This window comes from Natator depressus, chromosome 3, assembly GCF_965152275.1.
Source record: "Natator depressus isolate rNatDep1 chromosome 3, rNatDep2.hap1, whole genome shotgun sequence".
Classification (NCBI taxonomy): domain Eukaryota; kingdom Metazoa; phylum Chordata; order Testudines; family Cheloniidae; genus Natator; species Natator depressus.
The window spans coordinates 90,994,975-91,016,764 of NC_134236.1; the positions used below are offsets into that span (position 1 = coordinate 90,994,975).

At 38.8% G+C, this 21,790-nt stretch overlaps 1 protein-coding gene across 2 annotated transcripts in view; it reads right to left on the reverse strand.

Moving 5' to 3' along the window:
* The window catches only part of GOPC (golgi associated PDZ and coiled-coil motif containing), a 53,493-nt gene extending 31,928 nt beyond the window's left edge, over positions 1 to 21,565 (reverse strand). Inside the window, exons 1-3 of one of the 2 annotated variants that reach the window (XM_074948300.1) lie at positions 21,260 to 21,565; positions 3,233 to 3,397; positions 529 to 552 (exon numbers count right to left, since the gene is read on the reverse strand). In XM_074948300.1, the coding sequence (XP_074804401.1) occupies positions 529 to 552; positions 3,233 to 3,397; positions 21,260 to 21,550 (480 nt within the window). In that variant the 5' untranslated portion in view covers positions 21,551 to 21,565. The remainder of the gene's footprint in view (positions 1 to 528; positions 553 to 3,232; positions 3,398 to 21,259) is intronic. The other variant, XM_074948301.1, reaches the window with a different exon arrangement.
* Between the last annotated feature and the right edge of the window lie 225 nt (positions 21,566 to 21,790).

The window sequence follows — 21,790 nt, forward strand, 5'->3', positions numbered from 1 at the left end:
CACTACCAAACACCTCCATATAAGTACACTACTAAACTTACATATCTAGGGACCATAGGACTGTTAATAAATAGGAAAGTTACATTAAAAACAACACACTCACAAAAAGGGAATGGGGGGGGGGGGGAATGTATGAAAACTGACATGTTACCAGAGAAAATTGATAATGTACAAAAATTATTGCTCATAACATGCTGAATATTGTTATTTTTAAATAAATACTTAAACAGTTTCAGATTTTGTTTCTGTGTAGCAAGATCAGATAACCTTCAGAATTTCATAAGTTACCAGACCATATCATCCCAAAACAGTTGCAGAAACCAGAAATATAAACAAATACAGACATGCACAGGCTTGGGATAACAGGCACCAAAACTAAAAATTTTCAACAATATCAGATATGTGGCCAACCAGCGGGGAAGAAAGCCAGCCAGATCTGTTTTTCTAGTCTCAGAGGCCAATATGTATACTGCCACACAAAACAAAAGCACTGACTTAAATACAGATGAAGGTAACTAGCATACTTACCAACTCATCCACAGAAAGGATAGACTTAAGAAAGAAGAAAACAGTTCCATAATCAGAAAAACTGACAAACACTGGCAACGTGAACTTCTAGAAAATGCCATAAAATAAATGCAAGTATCAGTCTTATTCTGTCAGAACACTATTAATGAAATGTACTAGGTTTATTAATAAAGGACACAAAAATAAGTATGGTATTAAAACAAAAAAGTGTATGTTGTACTAATTTCTGCATCAAAGTATGCATTGTAAGGAATAAATCATTAAAATGCTTAACTTTGTTAGAAAATTACATACATTAATTTCCTTATGAAACATAAGTATTGCGAAGATCTACAAAAGCTTGAAATACAGTAAGATTGCTATAAAGATTTCCACATTTTGTTGGGGAAGAGATCATTGCTTTTCAAAGAACAATAAAATACAGGTTTGCTTCTAAGCCTTTTTGAACCTAAACTAAGGGTTTTACCTGATAGTTAAATTATAATTCAGATTTACATAGCATCATAAAATACTTTTCAAGCTATATACTACACATCTGGTATTCAGCCACTTATGGGATGTATGTACATAAGCAGCAAAAAATATATATATATAATGCACTGCAAAACAGGAGCAGGAGATACATTTTTGACCAAAGTCACTTTGGTCAAACTCTTATAAACTCTTACAAAAAGTACCAAAAGAGCTTTCATGTCCATGCAGCACAGACTGGATGTTAAAAAAAAAAAGAGATCGTATCTGCAAGACGTTTGTAGAGTAAACTGCATGTAGTCAACTGTTGAGCAACCTTGAATGTTTAAATATGTTTTAATTCACCAACGTTTTGCATAATTTGGAGTTTGTCAAATATGCATTAATAGTAAACTGCATATCAACCTTCCCCCATGCTCTAGTAAGAGAAGTTGTATACTGGGCACAGAGGGAGGAAGGTTAACATATGCAGCATTATATTTTTCAGTAACACGTTGACACGGTCTCCCTTCAAAATGCCTCCCCTGGGCAGATTCAGACTGATAGAAGGTCACCACTAAAGCTCTTTTTAGCCTAAAACTCAGATTTTCAATTTTTGTTGTCATCAAAGTAGCTCCAATTTTGCTTGCTCAAGCTCTTCAGCCTTTGTAGTTTCTATATCTAAAACAGTTTAAAGGACAGTTTCTCTCCACTAAAATTCTATGAAATCCCAGAAGACAGAGTAAAGCAAATTCAAAAGATAAGCCTTGTGGTTTATAAGAAAGGGGAAGAGGCAAGGCACCATACTGAATTAAAGACAAAATGTCAGCCTAGATTTTTAATGAGTACAATTTCAACATAGATAAATCCTGAAGCTTGTCTATTTAAAAGAAAAACTACCTGAACCAAATGGAAAAATATTATAGTTCTGTGCTAAAGCCACAAAAATGTCTGTCTTTAAAGTTAAAACTAAGGAGTAAACTTTCCACATATTGTTTAGGGATTTATCTATGTTGAAACTGTACTCATTAAAAATCTAGGCGTATCTTTTGAGTTTGCTTTACTCTGTCTTCGGGATTTCTGTATTTTAGTACACATTAAGGTAACAGGAAAACTTTCCATGTACGTTGAGGCTTCACAACTTGAACTTGGTAGAGAAACAATCTTCAACATGGTCATAGACAAACATGGCTTAAGAGTTGTAAGAATTATAAAGTGTGTAAACAATGTTCAGAAACCAGGTCGGAGTCCTGCAACTCAGATAGCCTATACAGAATGATTTTTATTTATTAAAATTCTGTTCATGCTGGACCCTGAAACCATGCTAGCTGTGATTAGTAATGAGAAAGAATGTTTCTTGTTTAGATCACCAGTTAAAATCCAGAGAACGCTAACAGAAAAAAAAAAAAAAATGGCTGTTTGGTGGCATTTGTCAAATAGTTCCTCAAAATGTGTTTTACAAATCACCAGTGGTGAATGGAGTCTTTCCTGATGATCTGTTGAATTAAACAATAAGACTGAGATGGGAGGTGGCCCAGTCTGGAAATATGAAAAAAGGAGGACCACTGAAAAAGTTTCAGTCTTATCTCTAGTAGTTACCCACACCACAAAAAAAAAAAAAAAACCCCACTACCCTAGAGTGGAGTGGAGAGGGAGGGAGAGGAATGGGTGTCTCCTCTTTTTGACAATGCAAAAAGAAGCCCTGGTTATTTTTTGTAAGATATGCTTACTTTTCACATTAGACGTTCAAAGGTCTTTTCTACCCCAGGAAAACTCTTCAATTAAGAAAACTGCCTATCAACTTCCCTTCATTCTCCACAGAAAACCTTCACAAAAAATTAATATTTCCAATATTTCAAAAGTTAAAACACCAACTCTCAGAGCTTATTTATATTACAAAAACAAAAAAGCATAAGCTTAATTTTTTTCCCACTGCAGAACTTTAATACAATTTCTTTGAAATTATTACGTACGTATTTCAAAGCAAACAGCCTACAACCCTGAATGTTGATAGACATCTGTTTGGGACTCCTCTGTTTCTCTCTACTGTACTTTTCCAGCTATAGTAGGTTACTAACTCATCATTTTAGCAGTCTCCACAAGAAATAGTATAAGAAATCTAGGTAACATATACTTGTTTATTTTAAAACTGGTGTTCAAGTAAGTTTGTGCCAGCAACATTAACATTTCACCACTTACACAGTCAATAAAAAAAGTGTAGTTTGAACTTTTTCCTTTAATCTATGATACTCACCAATTTTGCTTTAATTGCCCCAGAATCAACACTCTGGCCAGTTTTGGCATGCAACTGAAGTTGAACGGCATGGAGTTGCAAAAGCTGATCATGCACCTCTTTTTCCAATACTACTTTCTCAGCCTGAGTTTCTGTCAGTTCGGATTTCAGATCCACCAGCTGCGCCTGGAAGATATCAGGAGTCCAACAATGAGTGCAATTATTAAAATTTTGTTTCTCACTATTATAAAATGGAGTCACATTCTACACTATAAAGGTTTCAGACGTACAGGTAAAATAAAGATGGAATTGGATTCTTTCCATGAGTCTCTCATACCCCTCTAAGGATTCCTTCATTTACAACATATTTTCTTCTCTAACTCCCAGCACACAAACACAGCCACTCTTCTGAAGAGTGAATGGAACTTTCTTCATAATCCATTACAGGTTAACAACAAAGAAAATGAAGCCTCTGCATAAATTCCTAAATAGACTCCCATGAATTAAAAGCACATATCCACAGAAATCTTAGTAAGACTAAACAGATTTCTTCTGATACTGAAAATTTCGAATTATAGGACAAATCACAGCCTTCAAAATCACAGGACAAAATCACAGGACAAAATTATAGGACAAATCACAGCCTTCCCTGCCTTCAAAAGAAAATATCTGTTGATAGGGCAAGCCAGAATTTGCCCTAAATGCCAAGAAAACCTGAGTAATTTTTGAAAACTTATTTTAGGATGAATAGGCTTCTACAAAAGAAATCTACTTCTACAATCAAGTGGTTTTTAAAATCCTTTTCTAAATAAAAAGTTTGTGATTTATTTGCAAAACCATATCACCCTCTCTAATAAAGGCATTATTGATGTCTCTGTTGTAAATACTCTACTCTCAAACAGAAAAAATAATAGTTGAACAAGATGTTTAAAAGACACCATCAATACTCAAGGTGATGTACTACTGAGCAGATTTCTTTTTTAAGGTCTTAACATCAAAGAGCCCAATATAGCTACCCTCACAATTTTGCCATAGACCTAGAGAAGCAGGGTTGGGCTTTACCTCAGTGACATTTGCCTACACCATACTCCTTTTTAATGTATCCTAACTACTAAAGTAATAAAATGTATGTTTAAAATATTCTTTTGCATTTTAACTCTAAGACTGAAGTCCTATTTATTCAAAAACAGGCAAATCATAAATAGTAAAAACTTCATATATTGCTCCACCACTGTCCAGCCACAAATGCTGCACTTGATCTATAAAATACAATTCTAACAGCACGAGGTTAGTTCATACAATCTATTAAATCCTTGGCTTCTCTGTTCAGATTGCCAATCAGTAAGAATTGTGGTATTGGTTCTGTGATGTGGACATAAGTCCTTTGGGAACCATACTGAGACCAAACTCATTCACATATGCCAAACACACAATCTATTTTTTAAAGTATAAAAACAAATAAATAAATGGAGCTGCTCTAATACACACATGAGATAAAGTGAAGAGAGAAGGAAGTAACCTATTCACATACACATGATAAATTCATAATTCCATCTCATATATCACAGTATTACAAACATAAGTATTCAGACCCAAGGGTGACACACAGAAGGTAATATAACTGGTGGCATATCACAAATACTGTACTGAAAACAAAAAATCCTAAACCTTTAGTCCGTCATACAATCATACGCTTTTAAGAAAGCTGACCACAAATCTCTAAACTCATCTAAATAATTTCACTGATATGTCACCTTTTTCAGATCAGGCAGCCTACTCAATTCTAAGAATCAAAATAATATATCCAATAGATAAATTGATTTCCAATACTGTAAAATATTTCCACTCCAACAAGGAATGATGGCAGTTTATTTTAGTGAAGTGGCTGTGCCACTACAGTTAAGTTGTGTCAACAACTTCTATTTGAAGGTTGACCTTTCTAAGCTAAAATCAACATGGTAAGTCAGATCCCTTTGAAATTTAGTGTGCATCAGGAGGGTGCCAGATAGGGTTAGTGACCCACATTTGGGGTCAACTTAGCCAACTCTCCAGAAACAATACCATGTGTACAATTTAATAACCACTTCATAGCCATTTACAACTCTTACACTTTACACAACTCCCAGGACACCTTCTACAACTACACTTTCACATAAAGCACTAGAATCCTCTCATATTCCATCTTACAATGGCCTTTGTAATAAAAGCCCTGTGCCCTGCTACTGACATAACCTACACAATTCTGCATTAAAATGCTGCATATTGTGTCCTCTCTCCTTTACTCACACACACAGGGTGCAAAACATAGATCTTATCATAATCACAGCTCTATCACACAGCTCAAAGTAATTCACGTATGTCCTCAAATCAAAAACACACCTTTACCAAGCAGGCCCAATTATTTCCTCCAATATGTAGGCCTGGTCTACACTACAGAGTTTGGACAATGTAACACAGCTTACACGGACCTAACTCTGTAAGCATCTACACTGAAATGTAGCTCCCACCAATGTAACTTGCCCACTACACCGACTTAATAACTCCACCTCCGCTAGAGGCGTAGCGCTTAAGTTGATGTAGTTAATCGATGCAGTGTCAGTGTAACACACTGAGTTGCTGACATTGACTGTTGCTGCAGAAACTGTCCCACAGTGCCCGACCCTGGGGATGAGAGTGAATGGATTTTAAAAAGAGATGAAGAGCTTGTACATTTCAGCAACTGTGGGGCTGGAAGAATAAAGGTATGTGCATTAAAGGGGCATATTGAGATACTGCTGAAAGAGGGCAGAATTAAGATTACATGGACAAATTTAACTGCATTTTCTGGTTTTGCTCACCTCAACTTTCTGCAGGGAGACCACCCAGCAACCTTAACTTTGGGTTAATGTAGGGGTTTTTTTGCCACTAAACATTATATCAGGGATCGGCAAACTTTGGCATGTGGCCCGTCAGGGAAATCCGCCGGCGGGCCGGGACGGTTTGTTTACCTGCAGCATCCGCAGGTTCAGCCGATCGCAGCTCCCACTGGCTATGGTTTGCTGTTCCAGGCCAATGGGGGCTACGGGAAAGTGGTCGCCAGCACATCCCTCAGCCCGCGCCGCTTCCCACAGCCCCCATTGGCCTGGAACAGCGAACCGCAGCCAGTGGAAGCTGTGATCAGCCGAACTTGCGGACGCTGCAGGTAAACAAACTGTCCGGCCCGCTGGCAGATTTCCCTGACGTGCCGCGTGCCAAAGGTTGCCGATCCCTGCATTATATATTAGTCCTACTAGCTAGTGCCCTTTATCCATAGCATTGCCAACTCCTACAATATTATGAGACTACTACAGAAAATCCCATGAAGAAATTAATAATTCTGTATTCAGGGCAGAGTTTGGATAAAGGGTAGTAAATAATGGTGGGCAGTAAATAATGCATGACCACACACTGAATGAGAAGAAAAAAAAATATTAAATACCTACTGATTAAGTGAGCACTGTTCATCCCAATGAGGATGGCGTTCTGTGGAAAAATAGCATTTGATCATTGTGATAAATAGTTCAGTTTCCCACAATATCTTTGAGAAACCTTAAGAAGTCTATTGCATTGAATGCAAAGTTTATGTGTTACTGCAGATTTGGAGGTAACTACTGGGGAGGTTCAGGGGGTAGGGTGGAGACATGGTCAATACAAACCTTGGGAAGCTTCAAAAGGACTATTTTAAACAATGTGCCCAACAAGAAGGAACTTCTGGGTCAAAGTTAAGTGGGTTTCCTATTAAATATCTAGAGGGAGGTGATTTCAAATTCCTACCTCCAAACCCAACCTTTTGAAGCTACGTCCTGAGGAGGGAACCTGTTCCTGGCATCTGAATATCAAAGATTGAAGCTATATAAAGAAGAAACTGACTTATTCATGTGTTCTTGTTATGAACATGCAACCACAGAAAAACCCATGTGGGATCTGAAGGACTGAATGCCTACCAGATCCCTTTTTGGAGCTGGAGGTGATCTCTGATAAGCTCATTATCATTCGTGTAGGTTCTTTTATTTTTTTAATGTTTTCTCTGTAATGCTTTTACTTTAAGAGTAAATGTGCTTGCTTAGAAAATGTTGTGAGTAAACTACGGTGGGCAATAACACAGTTTATCGCCCCCCAGTGCAGACACTGGCTGTTTAGGCCATCTGGCTTGCTGGGAATAACACAGTGTAAGCAGGGAACTGTGCAGCCTAGAAAAACCCTGGTCAAGAGGGAGAGAGAGACATGGGTCTCCGCCAACGAGACATGACAGTAGGGGAGCCAGAAACTTTTAAGTGGGTGCCCTGGGTGGACCACAGAGGGGGAATACAAGTGCAGTTACTCTGAAATTGCAACGATCTTGTAATTAAAGGCTGTATCAGAATGCATATACACAAAGGGGCTTAGTTAAGCTTACATGCACAACCTTACCAATCTTTTAATATCGTTTTTTAAAAATATGTATTAGAAATTACAAGACAAAGGAAAAGTGTCATATCATGTTATGAGAGGCACCCATGACTGTCATGGAATTTTCAGAGGAACCAATCAGGAGAAGCAGCATTGAAAAACAGAATGTTTAGTTCTAAGATCAAAACAGTTTGGGAGAAGCCATTTGAACAGCTATAATGGTAAAACAGCAGGTTTGGCCCTGGAGTCACAATGAAGGGGCTACTTTATATATTTATTAATCATATCATATCCTTTATGTAATCTGCTGATTCATCCACAGGGAAGAGCTCTAAATGATTAGGAATTCCACTTCCAAATCTTTATTTTCCTTAAATTGCAAATGTACTGCAAGTATAGTGTATTTTTGTGCATCAAGAAATCTCATTAACTTCCTTGGGTGCACAATGCAGTTAATGAGAGGCATTAAGTACCTGTATTTTGATGTATTAACAAATATCCTGCTGCATATTTTCTAACTGCAGTATTTACAGGAATAAACCTGTCTTCTGTTTGTTAAAGTTCTTGTAGCTTGTCACAGTAGGAACTGTTGTGGTTTCCTCTCTATGAAGTAAACTTGTGTAATCCCAACTAAACTGAAGAATGTATAAAGGAAACCAATGAAGTACACTGTGGCACAAAATAGGCATATCACAGCCTTAAAAAAATTACAGGACAATTTATTAGCAATATTTTGCCTGGTATCGGTTTCTCTTTCATAGCAATAGGAGCTCAGGAATACGGAGAGCACACCTCTTAAAGCAAACAAGCATGGCTAAGCAATTTTTCACTGGGTATCATTTTCACCCTTGACAAACACACTGCCTAAAAATATATAACCTATCGGACAGAAAAATCAAACATTTTTAAAGGATACTAAAACTTTCCACTATTTTAACCTTATTAAAGACAACATAATATATGTATCATAGCAAGCTATTATCAAGGTAGTCAGGCAGCATAGGTCCCAGCAACAACTGTTAGTTAAAAAAACCAACAATGAACTAATTACAATGAACCAAACCAACTGGAAGAAATATTCAGAGGTCTAATACTGCTGATTCAGCCGAGAAACAAATATGTCTAGTGCTGCAATCCATCAATACTAGAGGCAGTCAATAAAAATTAAAATGGCAACAATATTAATAAGGGCTAACATGCCATGCAAGCGATGGGAGGCGCCACTCTGAATACTATTTACACTACGAAATTGACTCACTTCTTCCAGCACTTATCAGCAGTGGTTCATGCTGAATTGGAGCAATAAAAAGTCTGACAGCTATTGTAAACAGGACACAACCAATGTTTAGCACCATTACAGAAAGCACAGAAGGAAGACAGTGGGGTCTACTGGATTGGGCACTGGACACTCAGTATTGGACTAACTTGGTTCCCAGTGAAATCAATGGTAGTTTTACCACTGCCTTCAATGGGAGCAAGTTAGGCCAAATGCTGAGCTCTTTTGAAGAAAAGAAGAAGACGGGGAAAAAATCACTTTTGAGGTCTATTCTCAGCTCTGCTATTGACTCACTGTGTAAACTTGGATAGGATATTTTGGCTCAGGCCCTAACTTCACTGAAATAAATCAAAATGTCTCACTTACTTCAGTGGGCAATTCATGAGGCCTTTAACCTCTCTGTGCCTCGGTTTCCCCAACTTCAAAATGGAAATGATACTACAAGTATTTTGAGATCCATGGGTAGAAAGGGCTAAGTATACTGTTATTAGTGTTGACAGAGATTTAATGAAGTTCAAGGGCTCAAGGAAGAACATCTGCCATTAGTAGACAAAGGAAATTTCTGAACTATGAATATTGTATGTGTTTCGGTTTGATGGGGACCTCTAAAAGAAAATATTGTGAAGTTAAAACTATCTATGGAATAGACTAAGAAGAAAGGAAGACATAACCAACAAAAGGGCCTCTTTTTCCAATGTGCATTTGGTCCATCAAGTGAGGCTCTCCAACTTTTTACCACATATATTCACATTTTTCTTCATCTTCTTTGACTCACTGTCCCAAGTATAATCCTTTACACATTCACTTTAACTGTTATCCCAAAGAACTTATGCCTCTGCAAGGTTACAGCTTTCTAAAGCATCTGTGAGCAACATTCTGTTTCAGAATGAGTTACTGCTTTAATCACTGTCATCACTTTGACCTATATCAAGCTACTTTTTATCCCTGAAATGCAAGTATCCTATTTTAGTTAAACTGCAGGTCCACATCATCATCATCATCATCAACAATGGAATGGTCTTGACTCTGCAATAAGGCAATGACCCAGAAGAAGAAAAGTTTTAGTCAGTTTCTGGTAAGTCTACTTTTTTTTTTTTTGGGGGGGGGGGGAGAGAAAGAGGGGATATACTTTTACTATTTGCCAGAAATTAAGTAGTACTTCTTAAAAAGGCATTTACAGCTACAAGATATAAATGAAAATTTCTCCCATTGAAAATATCCTTAAAATTTTAAACATGACAATTTTGCCTGTTGTGCATAGGGAACAACATAATCTCAGAATTAAAATTCTATTGTTTAAATACATTCTCAGCTATTTTGCAAAGGATTCAAAAATATTGTTGGAAAAATTCAAAGCCTGCTTCTCTAGACAGAAATTGTTCTATTTTTTATTAAATGGGTTTCTTTATTTACTACTTTCAAACATTTATAAGATAACATCAACAAATCATCTTAATATAAATGCATTCTCTGATGTGGAAAAATAGCCAAACTGCCAATGTTCTAATTAAATTGTTTTAATTTCTGTGATGATTATATTTCAAGTTGTCGTATAGTTCCATAAGCATTTTACCAGGAAAGGAGGTGGGGCTTTATAAAAATGCTAGCATTATTCAGTCAACAATGCAGTTCTTTTTTGATTTATTATTGGATATCCTGCATCAGCTCCTCATATCTAGACCTCCCAGAAGATCAATTTAGGAGCACCCAGTCTACTTATTCATTTTTTCCTAGCAAGGTAAGTGTCAAAACAATGAAGCTTGACTGAAAATTATTACTTATTTGTATTACCATAGCACGTAGGAGCCCTAGTTACGGACAAATCCCCATTGTATTTTGTACAGCATCTAGCACAAGACAGAGAACTTACAATCTAAGGTCTTGTCTACACTGGTACTTTACAGCACTACAACTTTCTTGCTTGGGAGTGTGAAAAAAAAAAAAAAAACATGCCCCTGAGCGCAGCAAGTTTCAGAGTTGTAAAGCACCAGTGTACACAGTGCACCAGTGCTGGCAGCTACACCCCTCGTGGAGGTGTTTTTTTAAGAGAGTGCTGGGAGAGCTCTCTCCCAGCACTCTGCCATGACTATACAAGTCATGTTAAAGCACTGCTCTGGCAGCGCATTAACGTTGCCAGTGCAGACTAGCCCTAGGACTATGTGTACACTTAAACTGCTACAGAAGCAGTTGCGCCACTGTGGCGCTTCAGAGTAGACGCTCACTATAGCAATAGGAGGGATTCTCCCCTTGCTGTAGTTAATCCACCTCCCTGACAGGATTCTTTCATCAACCCAGCACTGTATACATCAGGAGTTTCGTTGGTTTAGCTACATAGCTCAGAGGTGTAGGTTCTTCACACCCCCAAGCAATGTAGCTGGGTCACCTAACTTGTCAGTGTAGACCTGGCCTTAGCATTAGATAAAAGACAACAGATGGATGCAGACAGGGAAGTACAAGAAAACAATGAAACAATATTGGTCAGCATGATACACAGTGGTCTCAGTACACAAGCAGCCTAACTGACGTCAAGTTTTTTGTAGGCATCCCAGCAAATGAGTTTTAAGGAGGGATTTGAAGGCGGATAAAGAGATAGCTTTAAGGATGTTTATGGGGAATGCCTCACAAGTGTGAGGGGCAGCATGGGAGAAAGCACACAGGTATCTGTTTGAAAACTTAACAAGTGAGCAATGGAGGTGACATCATATGTACATTGGAGGTGGGAGTCAACAGCTCAATACCAAATGAGATAATAGATAGGGTGGGGATTGACTGTGATGGGCCTTGAAAGTGTTTATAAACAGCTTATTTTTGATGTGACAGAGAAGAGGAAGCCAGTGGAGAGATGCAAAGGGGTATCACAATCAAAGCAATAGGCTAGGGAAATGATCTTTGCAGCACCATTCTGAATGGATATGAGAAGGTCAAGATTGCATTGGTCAAGCCCAAAGAGAAAAAAGTTGCAGTAATCAAGACACAAGATGATGAGAGCTTGGACAAGAGTTTTAGCAGTATGGATGCATAAGAAAGGTCATATCTTATAGAAGTTATGCAGAAAGAATCTGCAAGATTCAGATATAACCTGGATTTGAGGACCTAGAAAGGTCAAATATGACATGCAGGTTATGGGCCTGAGCGACAGGCAGGATGGTGATGTTATCCACAGTGATCAAGAAAGGAGGAAATGAGGAGGGCTTTGGGGAAGAGTAGGAGCTCTGTTTTAACCACACTAAACTTCAGTTGATGGCGAGACATCCATGAGGAGAGTCAAAGACACAGGCCAAGCAGAGACAAGTCTGGAAAAGAGAGGTAGATCTGAGTGTCGTCATCACAGAGATGGTAGTTGAATTCAGGTAGATGACACTACCCAGAGATAGGATGTAGAGGGAGAAGGGAACATAGGACAGCTTTTTGGAACCCCACAGAAAGTTGGGAAGGGAATACTGGAAGGCTTCCAAGGACACAGGGAAGTTGGCTTTGTTCTACCTTGACAATTCATGCCATACATTAACTCCTATTCTCACACCAAACTTCTGAACATAACCACGAACTATATCAAAGTGACTAAGATGCATTTCTTAATGCTTTTGTGAAGTTTGTAACCACTGAGCTCTCGTATCATTGTAAGGGTAACTCACGTTAAGACATTTAATTTATTACAGAAGTACTGTGAACATGACCAAAACAAACATATATTAAAAAAGGAGAAACTTTTATTGGATAAAAGAGACCATGATCAGACAAAAAACAACTTTTTTTTCAGTTTATTAGTTAACCACCAATAGTGTGCTTGACACTGTTAAAAAAAGGCACCGTACATTACTTCAAAAATGCTTCATGCAGATACAGGGGTCCATATATGTGGACTTCTTTGCACGATCAGGACACACATCTGTTGGAATGTAGTTAAACACTTAAGATGTGTGTGAGTGGAAGGGTGGGGGGTTACTGTTTTTCACAACAGTAGCCTCTCCTCATGTAACTTATATCAAGTCTCCATTAACTAATACATAGTTTACAATTCCACACCTGATTTTGGCTATTAGTCTTCTGGTCTGCAGGCTGCTGACACTACTTGTATCTTACTAAAAACTAAAAGGAGTACTAGTGGCACCTTGGAGACTAACCAATTTATTTGAGCATAAGCTTTCATGAGCTACAGCTCACTTCATCGGATGCATTCAGTGGAAAATACAGTGAGGAGATTTATATACACACAGAACATGAAAAAATGGGTGTTATCATACACACTGTAAGGAGAGTGATCACTTAAGATGAGCTATTACCAGCAGGAGAGCGGAGGAGAGAAAACCTTTTGTAGTGATAATCAGGGTGGGCCATTTCCAGCAGTTAACAGGAACGTCCGAGGAGCAGTGGAGGGTGGGGGAAATAAACATGAGGAAATAGTTTTACTTTGTGTAATGACACATCCACTCCCAGTCTCTATTCAAGCCTAAGTTAATTGTATCCAGTTTGCAAATTAATTCCAATTCAGCAGTCTCTTGTTGGAGTCTGTTTTTGAAGTCTTTTTGTTCTAATATTGCGACCTTTAGGTCTGAAATCGAGTGACCAGAGAGATTGAAGTGTTCTCCGACTGGTTTATGTTATAATTCTTGACATCTGATTTGTGTCCATTTATTCTTTTACGTAGAGACTGTCCGGTTTGACCAATGTACGTGGCAGAGGGGTACTGCTGGCACATGATGGCATATATCACATTGGTAGATGTGCAGGTGAACGAGCCTCTGATAGTGTGGCTGATGTGATTAGGCCCTATGATGGTGTCCCCTGAATAGATATGTGGACACAGTTGGCAACGGGCTTTGTTGCAAGGATAGGTTCCTGGGTTAGTGGTTCTGTTGTGTGGTTGCTGGTATTTGCTTCAGGTTGGGGGTCTGTCTGTAGGCGCGGACTGGCCTGTCTCCCAAGATTTGTGAGAGTGATGGGTCGTCCTTCAGGATAGGTTGTAGATCCTTGATGATGCGCTGGAGAGGTTTTAGTTGGGGGCTGAAGGTGATGGCTAGTGGCGTTCTGTTATTATCTTTGTTGGGACTGTCCTGTAGTAGGTGACTTCTGGGAACTCTTCTGGCTCTGTCAATTTGTTTCTTCACTTCAGCAGGTGGGTATTGTAATTGTAAGAATGCTTGATAGAGATGTTGTAGGTGTTTGTCTCTGTCTGAGGGGTTGGAGCAAATGCGGTTGTATCGTAGAGCTTGGCTGTAGACGATGGATCGTGTGGTGCGGTCTGGGTAAAAGCTGGAGGCATGTAGGTAGGAATAGCGGTCAGTAGGTTTCCGGTATAGGGTGGGGTTTATGTGACCATCGCTTATTAGCACCGTAGTGTCCAGGAAGTGGATCTCTTGTGTGGACTGGTCCAGGCTGAGGTTGATGTTGGGATGGAAATTGTTAAAACTAGTGTTTCTATAATATAAGCATGGCTTAACAAATCCTCTATTCCATATCCCAACAGCAAGAATTAAACTTTTCCCAGAAACTGAAGGGTGAGGACTCATCCACCAATTTCTGCAGAAACTTATTTTTCATTTAAGAATATTTCTAGTCTTGCAGTTAGAAAATACACCCTCCAAACATGAACCAAGTGTAAACTAATATACAGTACTGTCTTCCTGAGTGTGAAAAAAGAAATCTTAAAGCCATGTCTACAGCTTCTGTTTTTCGGGGGTTATTTCATTTATCACAATTTATTTTTAGTAATTGTTGAGTTCTATGTAATATTCAGGACTTTCTATGAATAATCTCTTTATAATGTTCCCTAGTGCACTTTAACGTAGTTGTGATGGGGTGTATAAATGTGAAGGCTAGGACTATAACAGGGTTTAAAAGAGAACTGGATAAATTCATGGAGGTTAAGTCCATTAATGGCTATTAGCCAGCATGGGTAAGGAATGGTGTCCCTAGCCTCTGTTTGTCAGAGGGTGGAGATGGATGGCAGGAGAGAGATCACTCGATCATTACCTGTTAGGTTCACTCCCTCTGGGGCACCTGGCATTGGTCACTGTCAGTAGACAGGATACTGGGCTGGATGGACCTTTGGTCTGACCCAGTATGGCCATTCTTATGCTCTTGTGTTCTTACGTGAATGAGTGAAAGGATTTTTTCAAGCTCCGATTTACACAATATGACATTTATAAATAACATTTGTGTCCTGATTATCACAACCACATAAAAGAATAGGACAAACTTTATTTTACTATCGTGTTTCAGTGATTTCAAACTGTTAAAACATTCAGGTAAAGTTTAACACAGGAGCTCCACCATTCTTGTAACCCCGAGAAGAACATAAAGAACATGCTATGCTGATACAAACAGTTGTATTAAATACAAATATTTGAGACCACAGCAACTAAATATTAAGGACCTAAATTAATGCTATAATCCAAACAAAACAAAGAAAGTTGAACTGAATTGTCCCTTAACTTTAATAACATTTAAGTAAAAGTATTTCATACAAATTTAGCAGATAGTAGTGAACACATCCTTAACTTCTGACTCACTTTGGCGCAATTTAAATATATTTCCATACACAATGAAAAATGGTATGTGACAACTAGTACTGATTTGCTTGTTCCTCAGGTCAAGTTGAAAGTCCGGATGAAACATGCTGAAACATTGGTTGGAGGACTAAAGCAACAAACAGCATCTGCTTTGTCTGTTGTGCTGAAGCCCATTCTGGACACGTGACTTTTTGCAAGTTTGCACTCTTTTTCCCTTGTAGTAAACTAATAACTAACAAGCTAACAATAAATATAAACTTCACAAGGAGTTGTTTTGGTTGGATATAAGTGAGATATCATTTAATATTTATATTTATAATACATATTTTCCATCTCTACTGTTAGAATGGAAATACCTGTTCCTGCTGCGAGCTATTATCGTTGTGTTTTTATTTTGTTTTATGTACTGATCGCTATCATTGTTTTGTACATAATTGTAGTTTTACTCTGGACTTGACTTATATTATTTGTACTTATTTATAAAAATACAGTTCAGAATTCCTTTTTAATCTACTGTAACTCTTGCTGGCAATTTCAATATTATGTCTGTATCACAGGAGTATTTTTTCAAGTTGCATATATGTTTTAATTGTATACCAAGAATACCCATACCTTCTAAAAACTGTTATGCTCCTTATTATTGATGTCATTATTTTAAGAGTGTTATTAACTATACAAATTTTATAATTCAGTGAATACAATTTAAAAACAAAACACTAGCACGCTAGCATTTACTCTTTGGAAGTTCAACTTTTCTTTTTTTGTCTTGTCTTTTACACACACTGATTTCTGAAGCACAAGTCAGGTAATCAAAACTTCTTAGACAAAATTCTAGGATTTCAGAAACACGAGAATATGGATTAAGTGCAGCCAATCCCTTCCTACAAGCCATGAAGATGGATGAGAAACTTATAAACTTAAACATGCATACTTCTGATGACCCTTATGAACCTGGATTCATATCGATGATATTTAAGAATACAGGCACATCGTCACCTCCACTTCCCACATCACTGGATATAAAGTTAACTGGACCAAATCTGATCCAGTGGATGTTCCAAAAGACTCGATCACATTCAGTACCAACACTTCCATGCCAACATACACAGAGAGCTAGGAGTAAAGCTGAGCGCTGATTTATCTAAAATGGTCTCTTTAAATAATGAGAAAACTTAGAACCACATTTCAAAAGAATGTATGCTGGCAACATTTTTAGATCTCTTTATTAGGTTGCACTGAAAATACAAAAATAAACATTATAGACATGGTTCCTTGATTTACTGTTAGCTGAGTAAGACCCCAAACCCGTAATTTAATCTTAATCTGGACTTCACACTTGTATAGAAACCAATGGGGCTCTGTATGGATACAGGGTTCCACCTGCATGTTTGTTTTGGGTTTTTTTTGGTAAGACAGAAACCTTACTGTTACCTATATATGATTATTTAATGCTCCTGGCCAGCTGAGTTAACAAGTTAATTATATATGAGTATTTAAGATGCTGAGCAGTTATCATAATGGGCCTGATTCAGCAAAGTACTTAAGCCTATGAGAAAGCATAGGAGGCTACAGTATTCGTGTGTTTAAAGTTAAACACATACGTGTTTTTGCTGAATTGCAGCCTCTGTTACTTTAAGTACAATTCATTGTCAGGGCACCTTAGAGGTTTTGGTGCGGCCTCTTTAAAGACAGTTTATGGAAGTGCAAGTCACAGTCTCATAGTTAAGGATGAGTTCAGTTTTGTACTGGAAGCGCAGGTATTCAAACAGTTTGTTACATACAAAGAATAGAGTGTAACCTCCAAAATCGCAACATTTACTCTGAGTACAGAATAAATTTTAAGAATTTATAAATAAATCCATTAGCCTAATTAAACAAAGATCCTTTAATAAATGTAACACCCTATCTCAGGCCACTTTTCATCCAGAATGATCTTAACAGTGGAATAACACACATTTGAAACGTCCTACAAGCTAAAATTCACTGAAATTTCGTGCATGGACTACAGTAAAATATTGGTTTTTGTTTTTTTGTTTTTTTAAACAAGTAATGGTCATTTCCCCCCATTATTTTTCACAACAATTTCTTTTTCAGAAGAGACTGATAAATAATGTACTATAGGGAATTTCTTGAACTATTTCAAAATGGCTGTCATCTCCTATTGTTCTCAATGGGCCCGAGGCCTAGCGCATTCACAGTCAAGATGCCCTCTTTCAAAACCACCACCATTGTCCATTTTTCCCAATAAGAGTGAAGCCAAGATGACTTCCAGAAAGATTGTAGCAATAGGAGGCTTACTTAATCTGCTTAACCTGAACTCTAGCCTGTACTGACATGAAGAAAAACAATGAAAACAAATCTAATATGCCTTTACAAATCAGATTAAACTAATGTGGGACTACAGACACTATTATGGACTAATCGTAACTGTATACCTATTGCATGTTGTCACTACAGGGAAGAGTTAAGGTTGTCTGGGTGTCTTAACTATGCATCTCCGTTTGGATTTCTTTTAAATGTAATCATAACCTGAATTTCCTGGGTCTGCAATACCAATTTTACTACAGCATCCCTCGAATGTTTTTTATCCTTAAATTACTGACTATCTTAAAGTTTTATATTGCTGCCGTTCACTGTAGTAATATCTAAGTGCTGACAATATACAAACATTTTTAAGTACCAAACTCCTTAGAGCAGGAGTGTCCAATCCATGGCCCACAAGGCACTAAACTGTGGCCCTCAAGGGCAACTTCCTTGACAAGAAAATGTGTATTTAATTTGCTGAACAAACCAAGATCTTACACTTAATTCAACAGCACTTCTCTATTTGCCTGTCTGCAATGCAATAACATGACCACTACAGCTCTACAGGGGAGTTCTGATTTAAAACAAACAAACAAAAAAACAAAACAAAAGAACATGATACAGGCATTAGTTATTTATTTGCTTATACTCTTCAAAATAGTATGTAAATAGACTACTGACCCGTGTTTAAGATGCAATGCTAAAATACTGACATTTCAAGAGAATTTTAAAAAATAAATAAATTTAGAAATGCTTTGAAAACCCTTTGGAAACTATAGAGAGGAGGAAGAGAAGTAGCACTTTGGCACCACTACTAGCACCTTCTACCTTCACAGAGCAACCCTTTCTATACAGTTGGCCCACAGTCCTGCAAACACTTCTGCACATATATACCATTACACAGATACTATGGTGATGGGCACAGACAAAAATATAAACAGTCTCATCAAATCCAATAAGACAACTCACATACAAGTATCTACCGAATTGGGGGACCTTCGTTTCAGATAATCAGTAGTACTTCAATGTCTTAAAGTCAACGTATCTTACTCATCCAGATAAAAACAGAATTCATGATTTGTTTTCTGATACTACTAACAGCTTACGTAAAAATTAAGATGACAGTTGAAACAAGTGACCTGAGTAAATGTTATAGGCAGTGCTGTTGTAGCTATAATGGTCCCAGGGTATTAGAGAGAGACAGTGGGTGAGATAATATCTTTTATTGGACCAACTTCTGTTGGTGAGAGAGACAAGCTTTCAAAACAGCTCTGCCTACAAGCTCGAAAGCTTGTCTCTCTCACCAACAGAAGTTGGTACAATAAAAGATATTATCTCACCCACCTTGTCCCTCTGAGTAAATGTTGGTACCCTCACCAAACAGAGTTTCGCTGCAGTTTCATGACCCTAATGAAGGCTTCAAACTAAAATATGCAGGTGCTTTTAAATCCTTGTAGCCAGCTACTAGGTAATGGTTGTCATTTTAATTACTATATAAAAGAGAGTAACATGAATTTTAAACTGCAGTGAGTCTACTGATCATGTTCCAAGTACCAATATTGACCCAGGTGAGTTGTTTCAAAATTTGTAACTGTATCCTTCATGTTGGGCACCAGTTCTTTTGATTAAAGGTCTGTAATAAAGACAAAGAACTTATTCTCATCATAGCTTGTAACTGTATCATAAGCACCTTCAAATAAGCAGTTTCCATTTCAAATATATGCCTCTAAAACTTAAGGTTTCTCAAAACGGATATCATGAAAACTACAATGCACAAGTTAATCATTTAAATGGATATTTTTAAAAGACCAAAAAAAAACCCTGTATATATCAAATATGTATTAAAAGTAATTGCTCAATGGAAAATTATTTCACTAACATGAAAAAGCTTATCTTCACTTTTCAAGCACTCACTCCCAGAGATGAGGTGCGTGTATGTGGGGGGGGTGGGCATGCAGGGTCACGGTGTACACCCAGATTTCTGTCAGGGTTTATATGCCCCGCCATGAACCCCACTATATAACACCAGAACCATTAAATCAGAGGTTTTCAAACTGAGGGCCGTGGAGGAACATTCAGGGGGAGAGGGAGGGGGAGGATAAGCAGCATCGCCTTGCAGTTCAGCCTCACACGTTCAGGAGGGAGCACTACCTCCACCCCTTGACTCACCTTTTGTCTGGTTTGGGGGGAGGTGCAACCAAAAATTGTAACTTAAATTGGGGTGAGCGGGCTCAGCTCAAAAAGTTTGAAAACCATTGCTTTAAATTGTGCCCCCACTATCAAGATCATTGTCTCTGCTCACTCCACAATTCCAATATCATCTTCAGTCTTCATTGCTTCTTATAGCCTGTCTCAGTCCCACTCCACATGCACCACTAAAGCATCTCTCTCAAAATATTCCCTTTTTCTCTACCTCATTGAAGATTTAATGCTTGTTTTCCCCAGCAATTATACATGGAACAATTTTCCAAATCAATATTTGCCATGCATCTTCCTTCCCTTTCAAATAGCTCATAAAACCCACCTGTTTCACAGGGTACAATAAAACGGAATAGTACTTCCATAACATGCTATCCATGTTGATTTTGTCTATTTAACTACTCAGTAAACCACCATATTATAACTATATACATTAAATTTGTCAAGCAGGAACCTTGTCATATCGAATGCACAGCAACACACACATAAATAATACCATAAACATCAGTCTGGAAAGCACTCTTGTGAGATGCAAGATCACATTTGTTTGTAATGAGCAAAGTTATCTACTGAATTCATTTGTACTCTACTTTGAAATATTTTCCATCTCGGCTACTGTGTTACTAATACCCAAGGGATATTTTGCACACCCATGTCTTGCTGCCAGGAAAAAACAGGATTAAAAACAAGGCCAAGGTACTTTCTTCCCACAGTCAACTATTTCTGCAATAGGCCACGCTGTAGCTTACTCGTAAGGGGGTGATCACATTAAAGGCAATTTAAGTTACTTATGAATCATTCAGAGGAATGAGAGAGCTAGAGTTGGTGGTCAATCTAACTACTCATCCAGGTTCTTACACAGTGCACATCACCATAATACCTGAGTGCCTTGCGTTTTTAAAATATACTCTTCCCCATTTCCTTCTGTAGGTAACAGTGCTTTTTTGGTTATAGATTCTTGAATGTGTTCATCTGGTTAGGTGGCTTTTTGGTTTTTGAGTTGTGAAAAGAATATTCTAAGAAAGCTACGCTGAAGTCGTGTGTTTTTGTACTAGTCCATGGATTAATTAGACTAGGAGCCCATAGCTGTCATGGGAAGCCAAGCTCCAGCTGAGGCGAGCAAGAGGTGTCCCAAGAGCAGGGAGGTCTTTGAACAGCAGAACAGACACCTTGAATCCCAGTCTATCCAATGGGAGGCCAGTGCAGCAATCAGAGCACTGGGGGGAAAGTCCCCCTCCGTCTGTCAAGCCCTTTTACTTCCCACCTCCCCTAACAACTCAACCCCCGGCCCCGCAGCTCCACCCCCTTCATGCCCCGTCCTTTTGACGTCCCTAACCCTTCCCCCCTCACCTCCAGCTTGTGGTTGATCTGGGAGACGGTCTGCGCCTTGTGGCAGAGCTGGGCGAAGCAGGAGCTGAGGCTGGTCATTTTCTGCCGCCCCTCGTAGGTGATGTCCGCTTGGTCGGGGTCGATCTCCCCCAGCAGCAAGTCCACGTCCACGAAGGCCTTATCGAACTCCTTCTCCAGCACCTCCAGCCAGCGGAACATCGACACCCCCCCGCCCGGGGAGGAGGCGACGGCGACCCCCCCGCCACAGGCCCCGGAGCCGGAGCCGCACGAACCAGCCCCCATACCGGACATGTTGACACCCCCCCCCGCCCGCGGCCTGCGAGGCACCCCGTGCGCGCGCGCCCCTCTCCACAACGCCCGCGCGGTACCCAACACACACCTGCGCGCGCCCGCCCGCCCGCAGGACGCGGCGGCAGTACCCTCCTCCCTGGTGACAGTGGCTGAGAGAGGAGCGACGCGTCGCTACGGCGCATGCGCTAGGATACTGAAACAGGTTCCGAGGCGGCGCTCTGTCGGTGGACTGAGATCGTC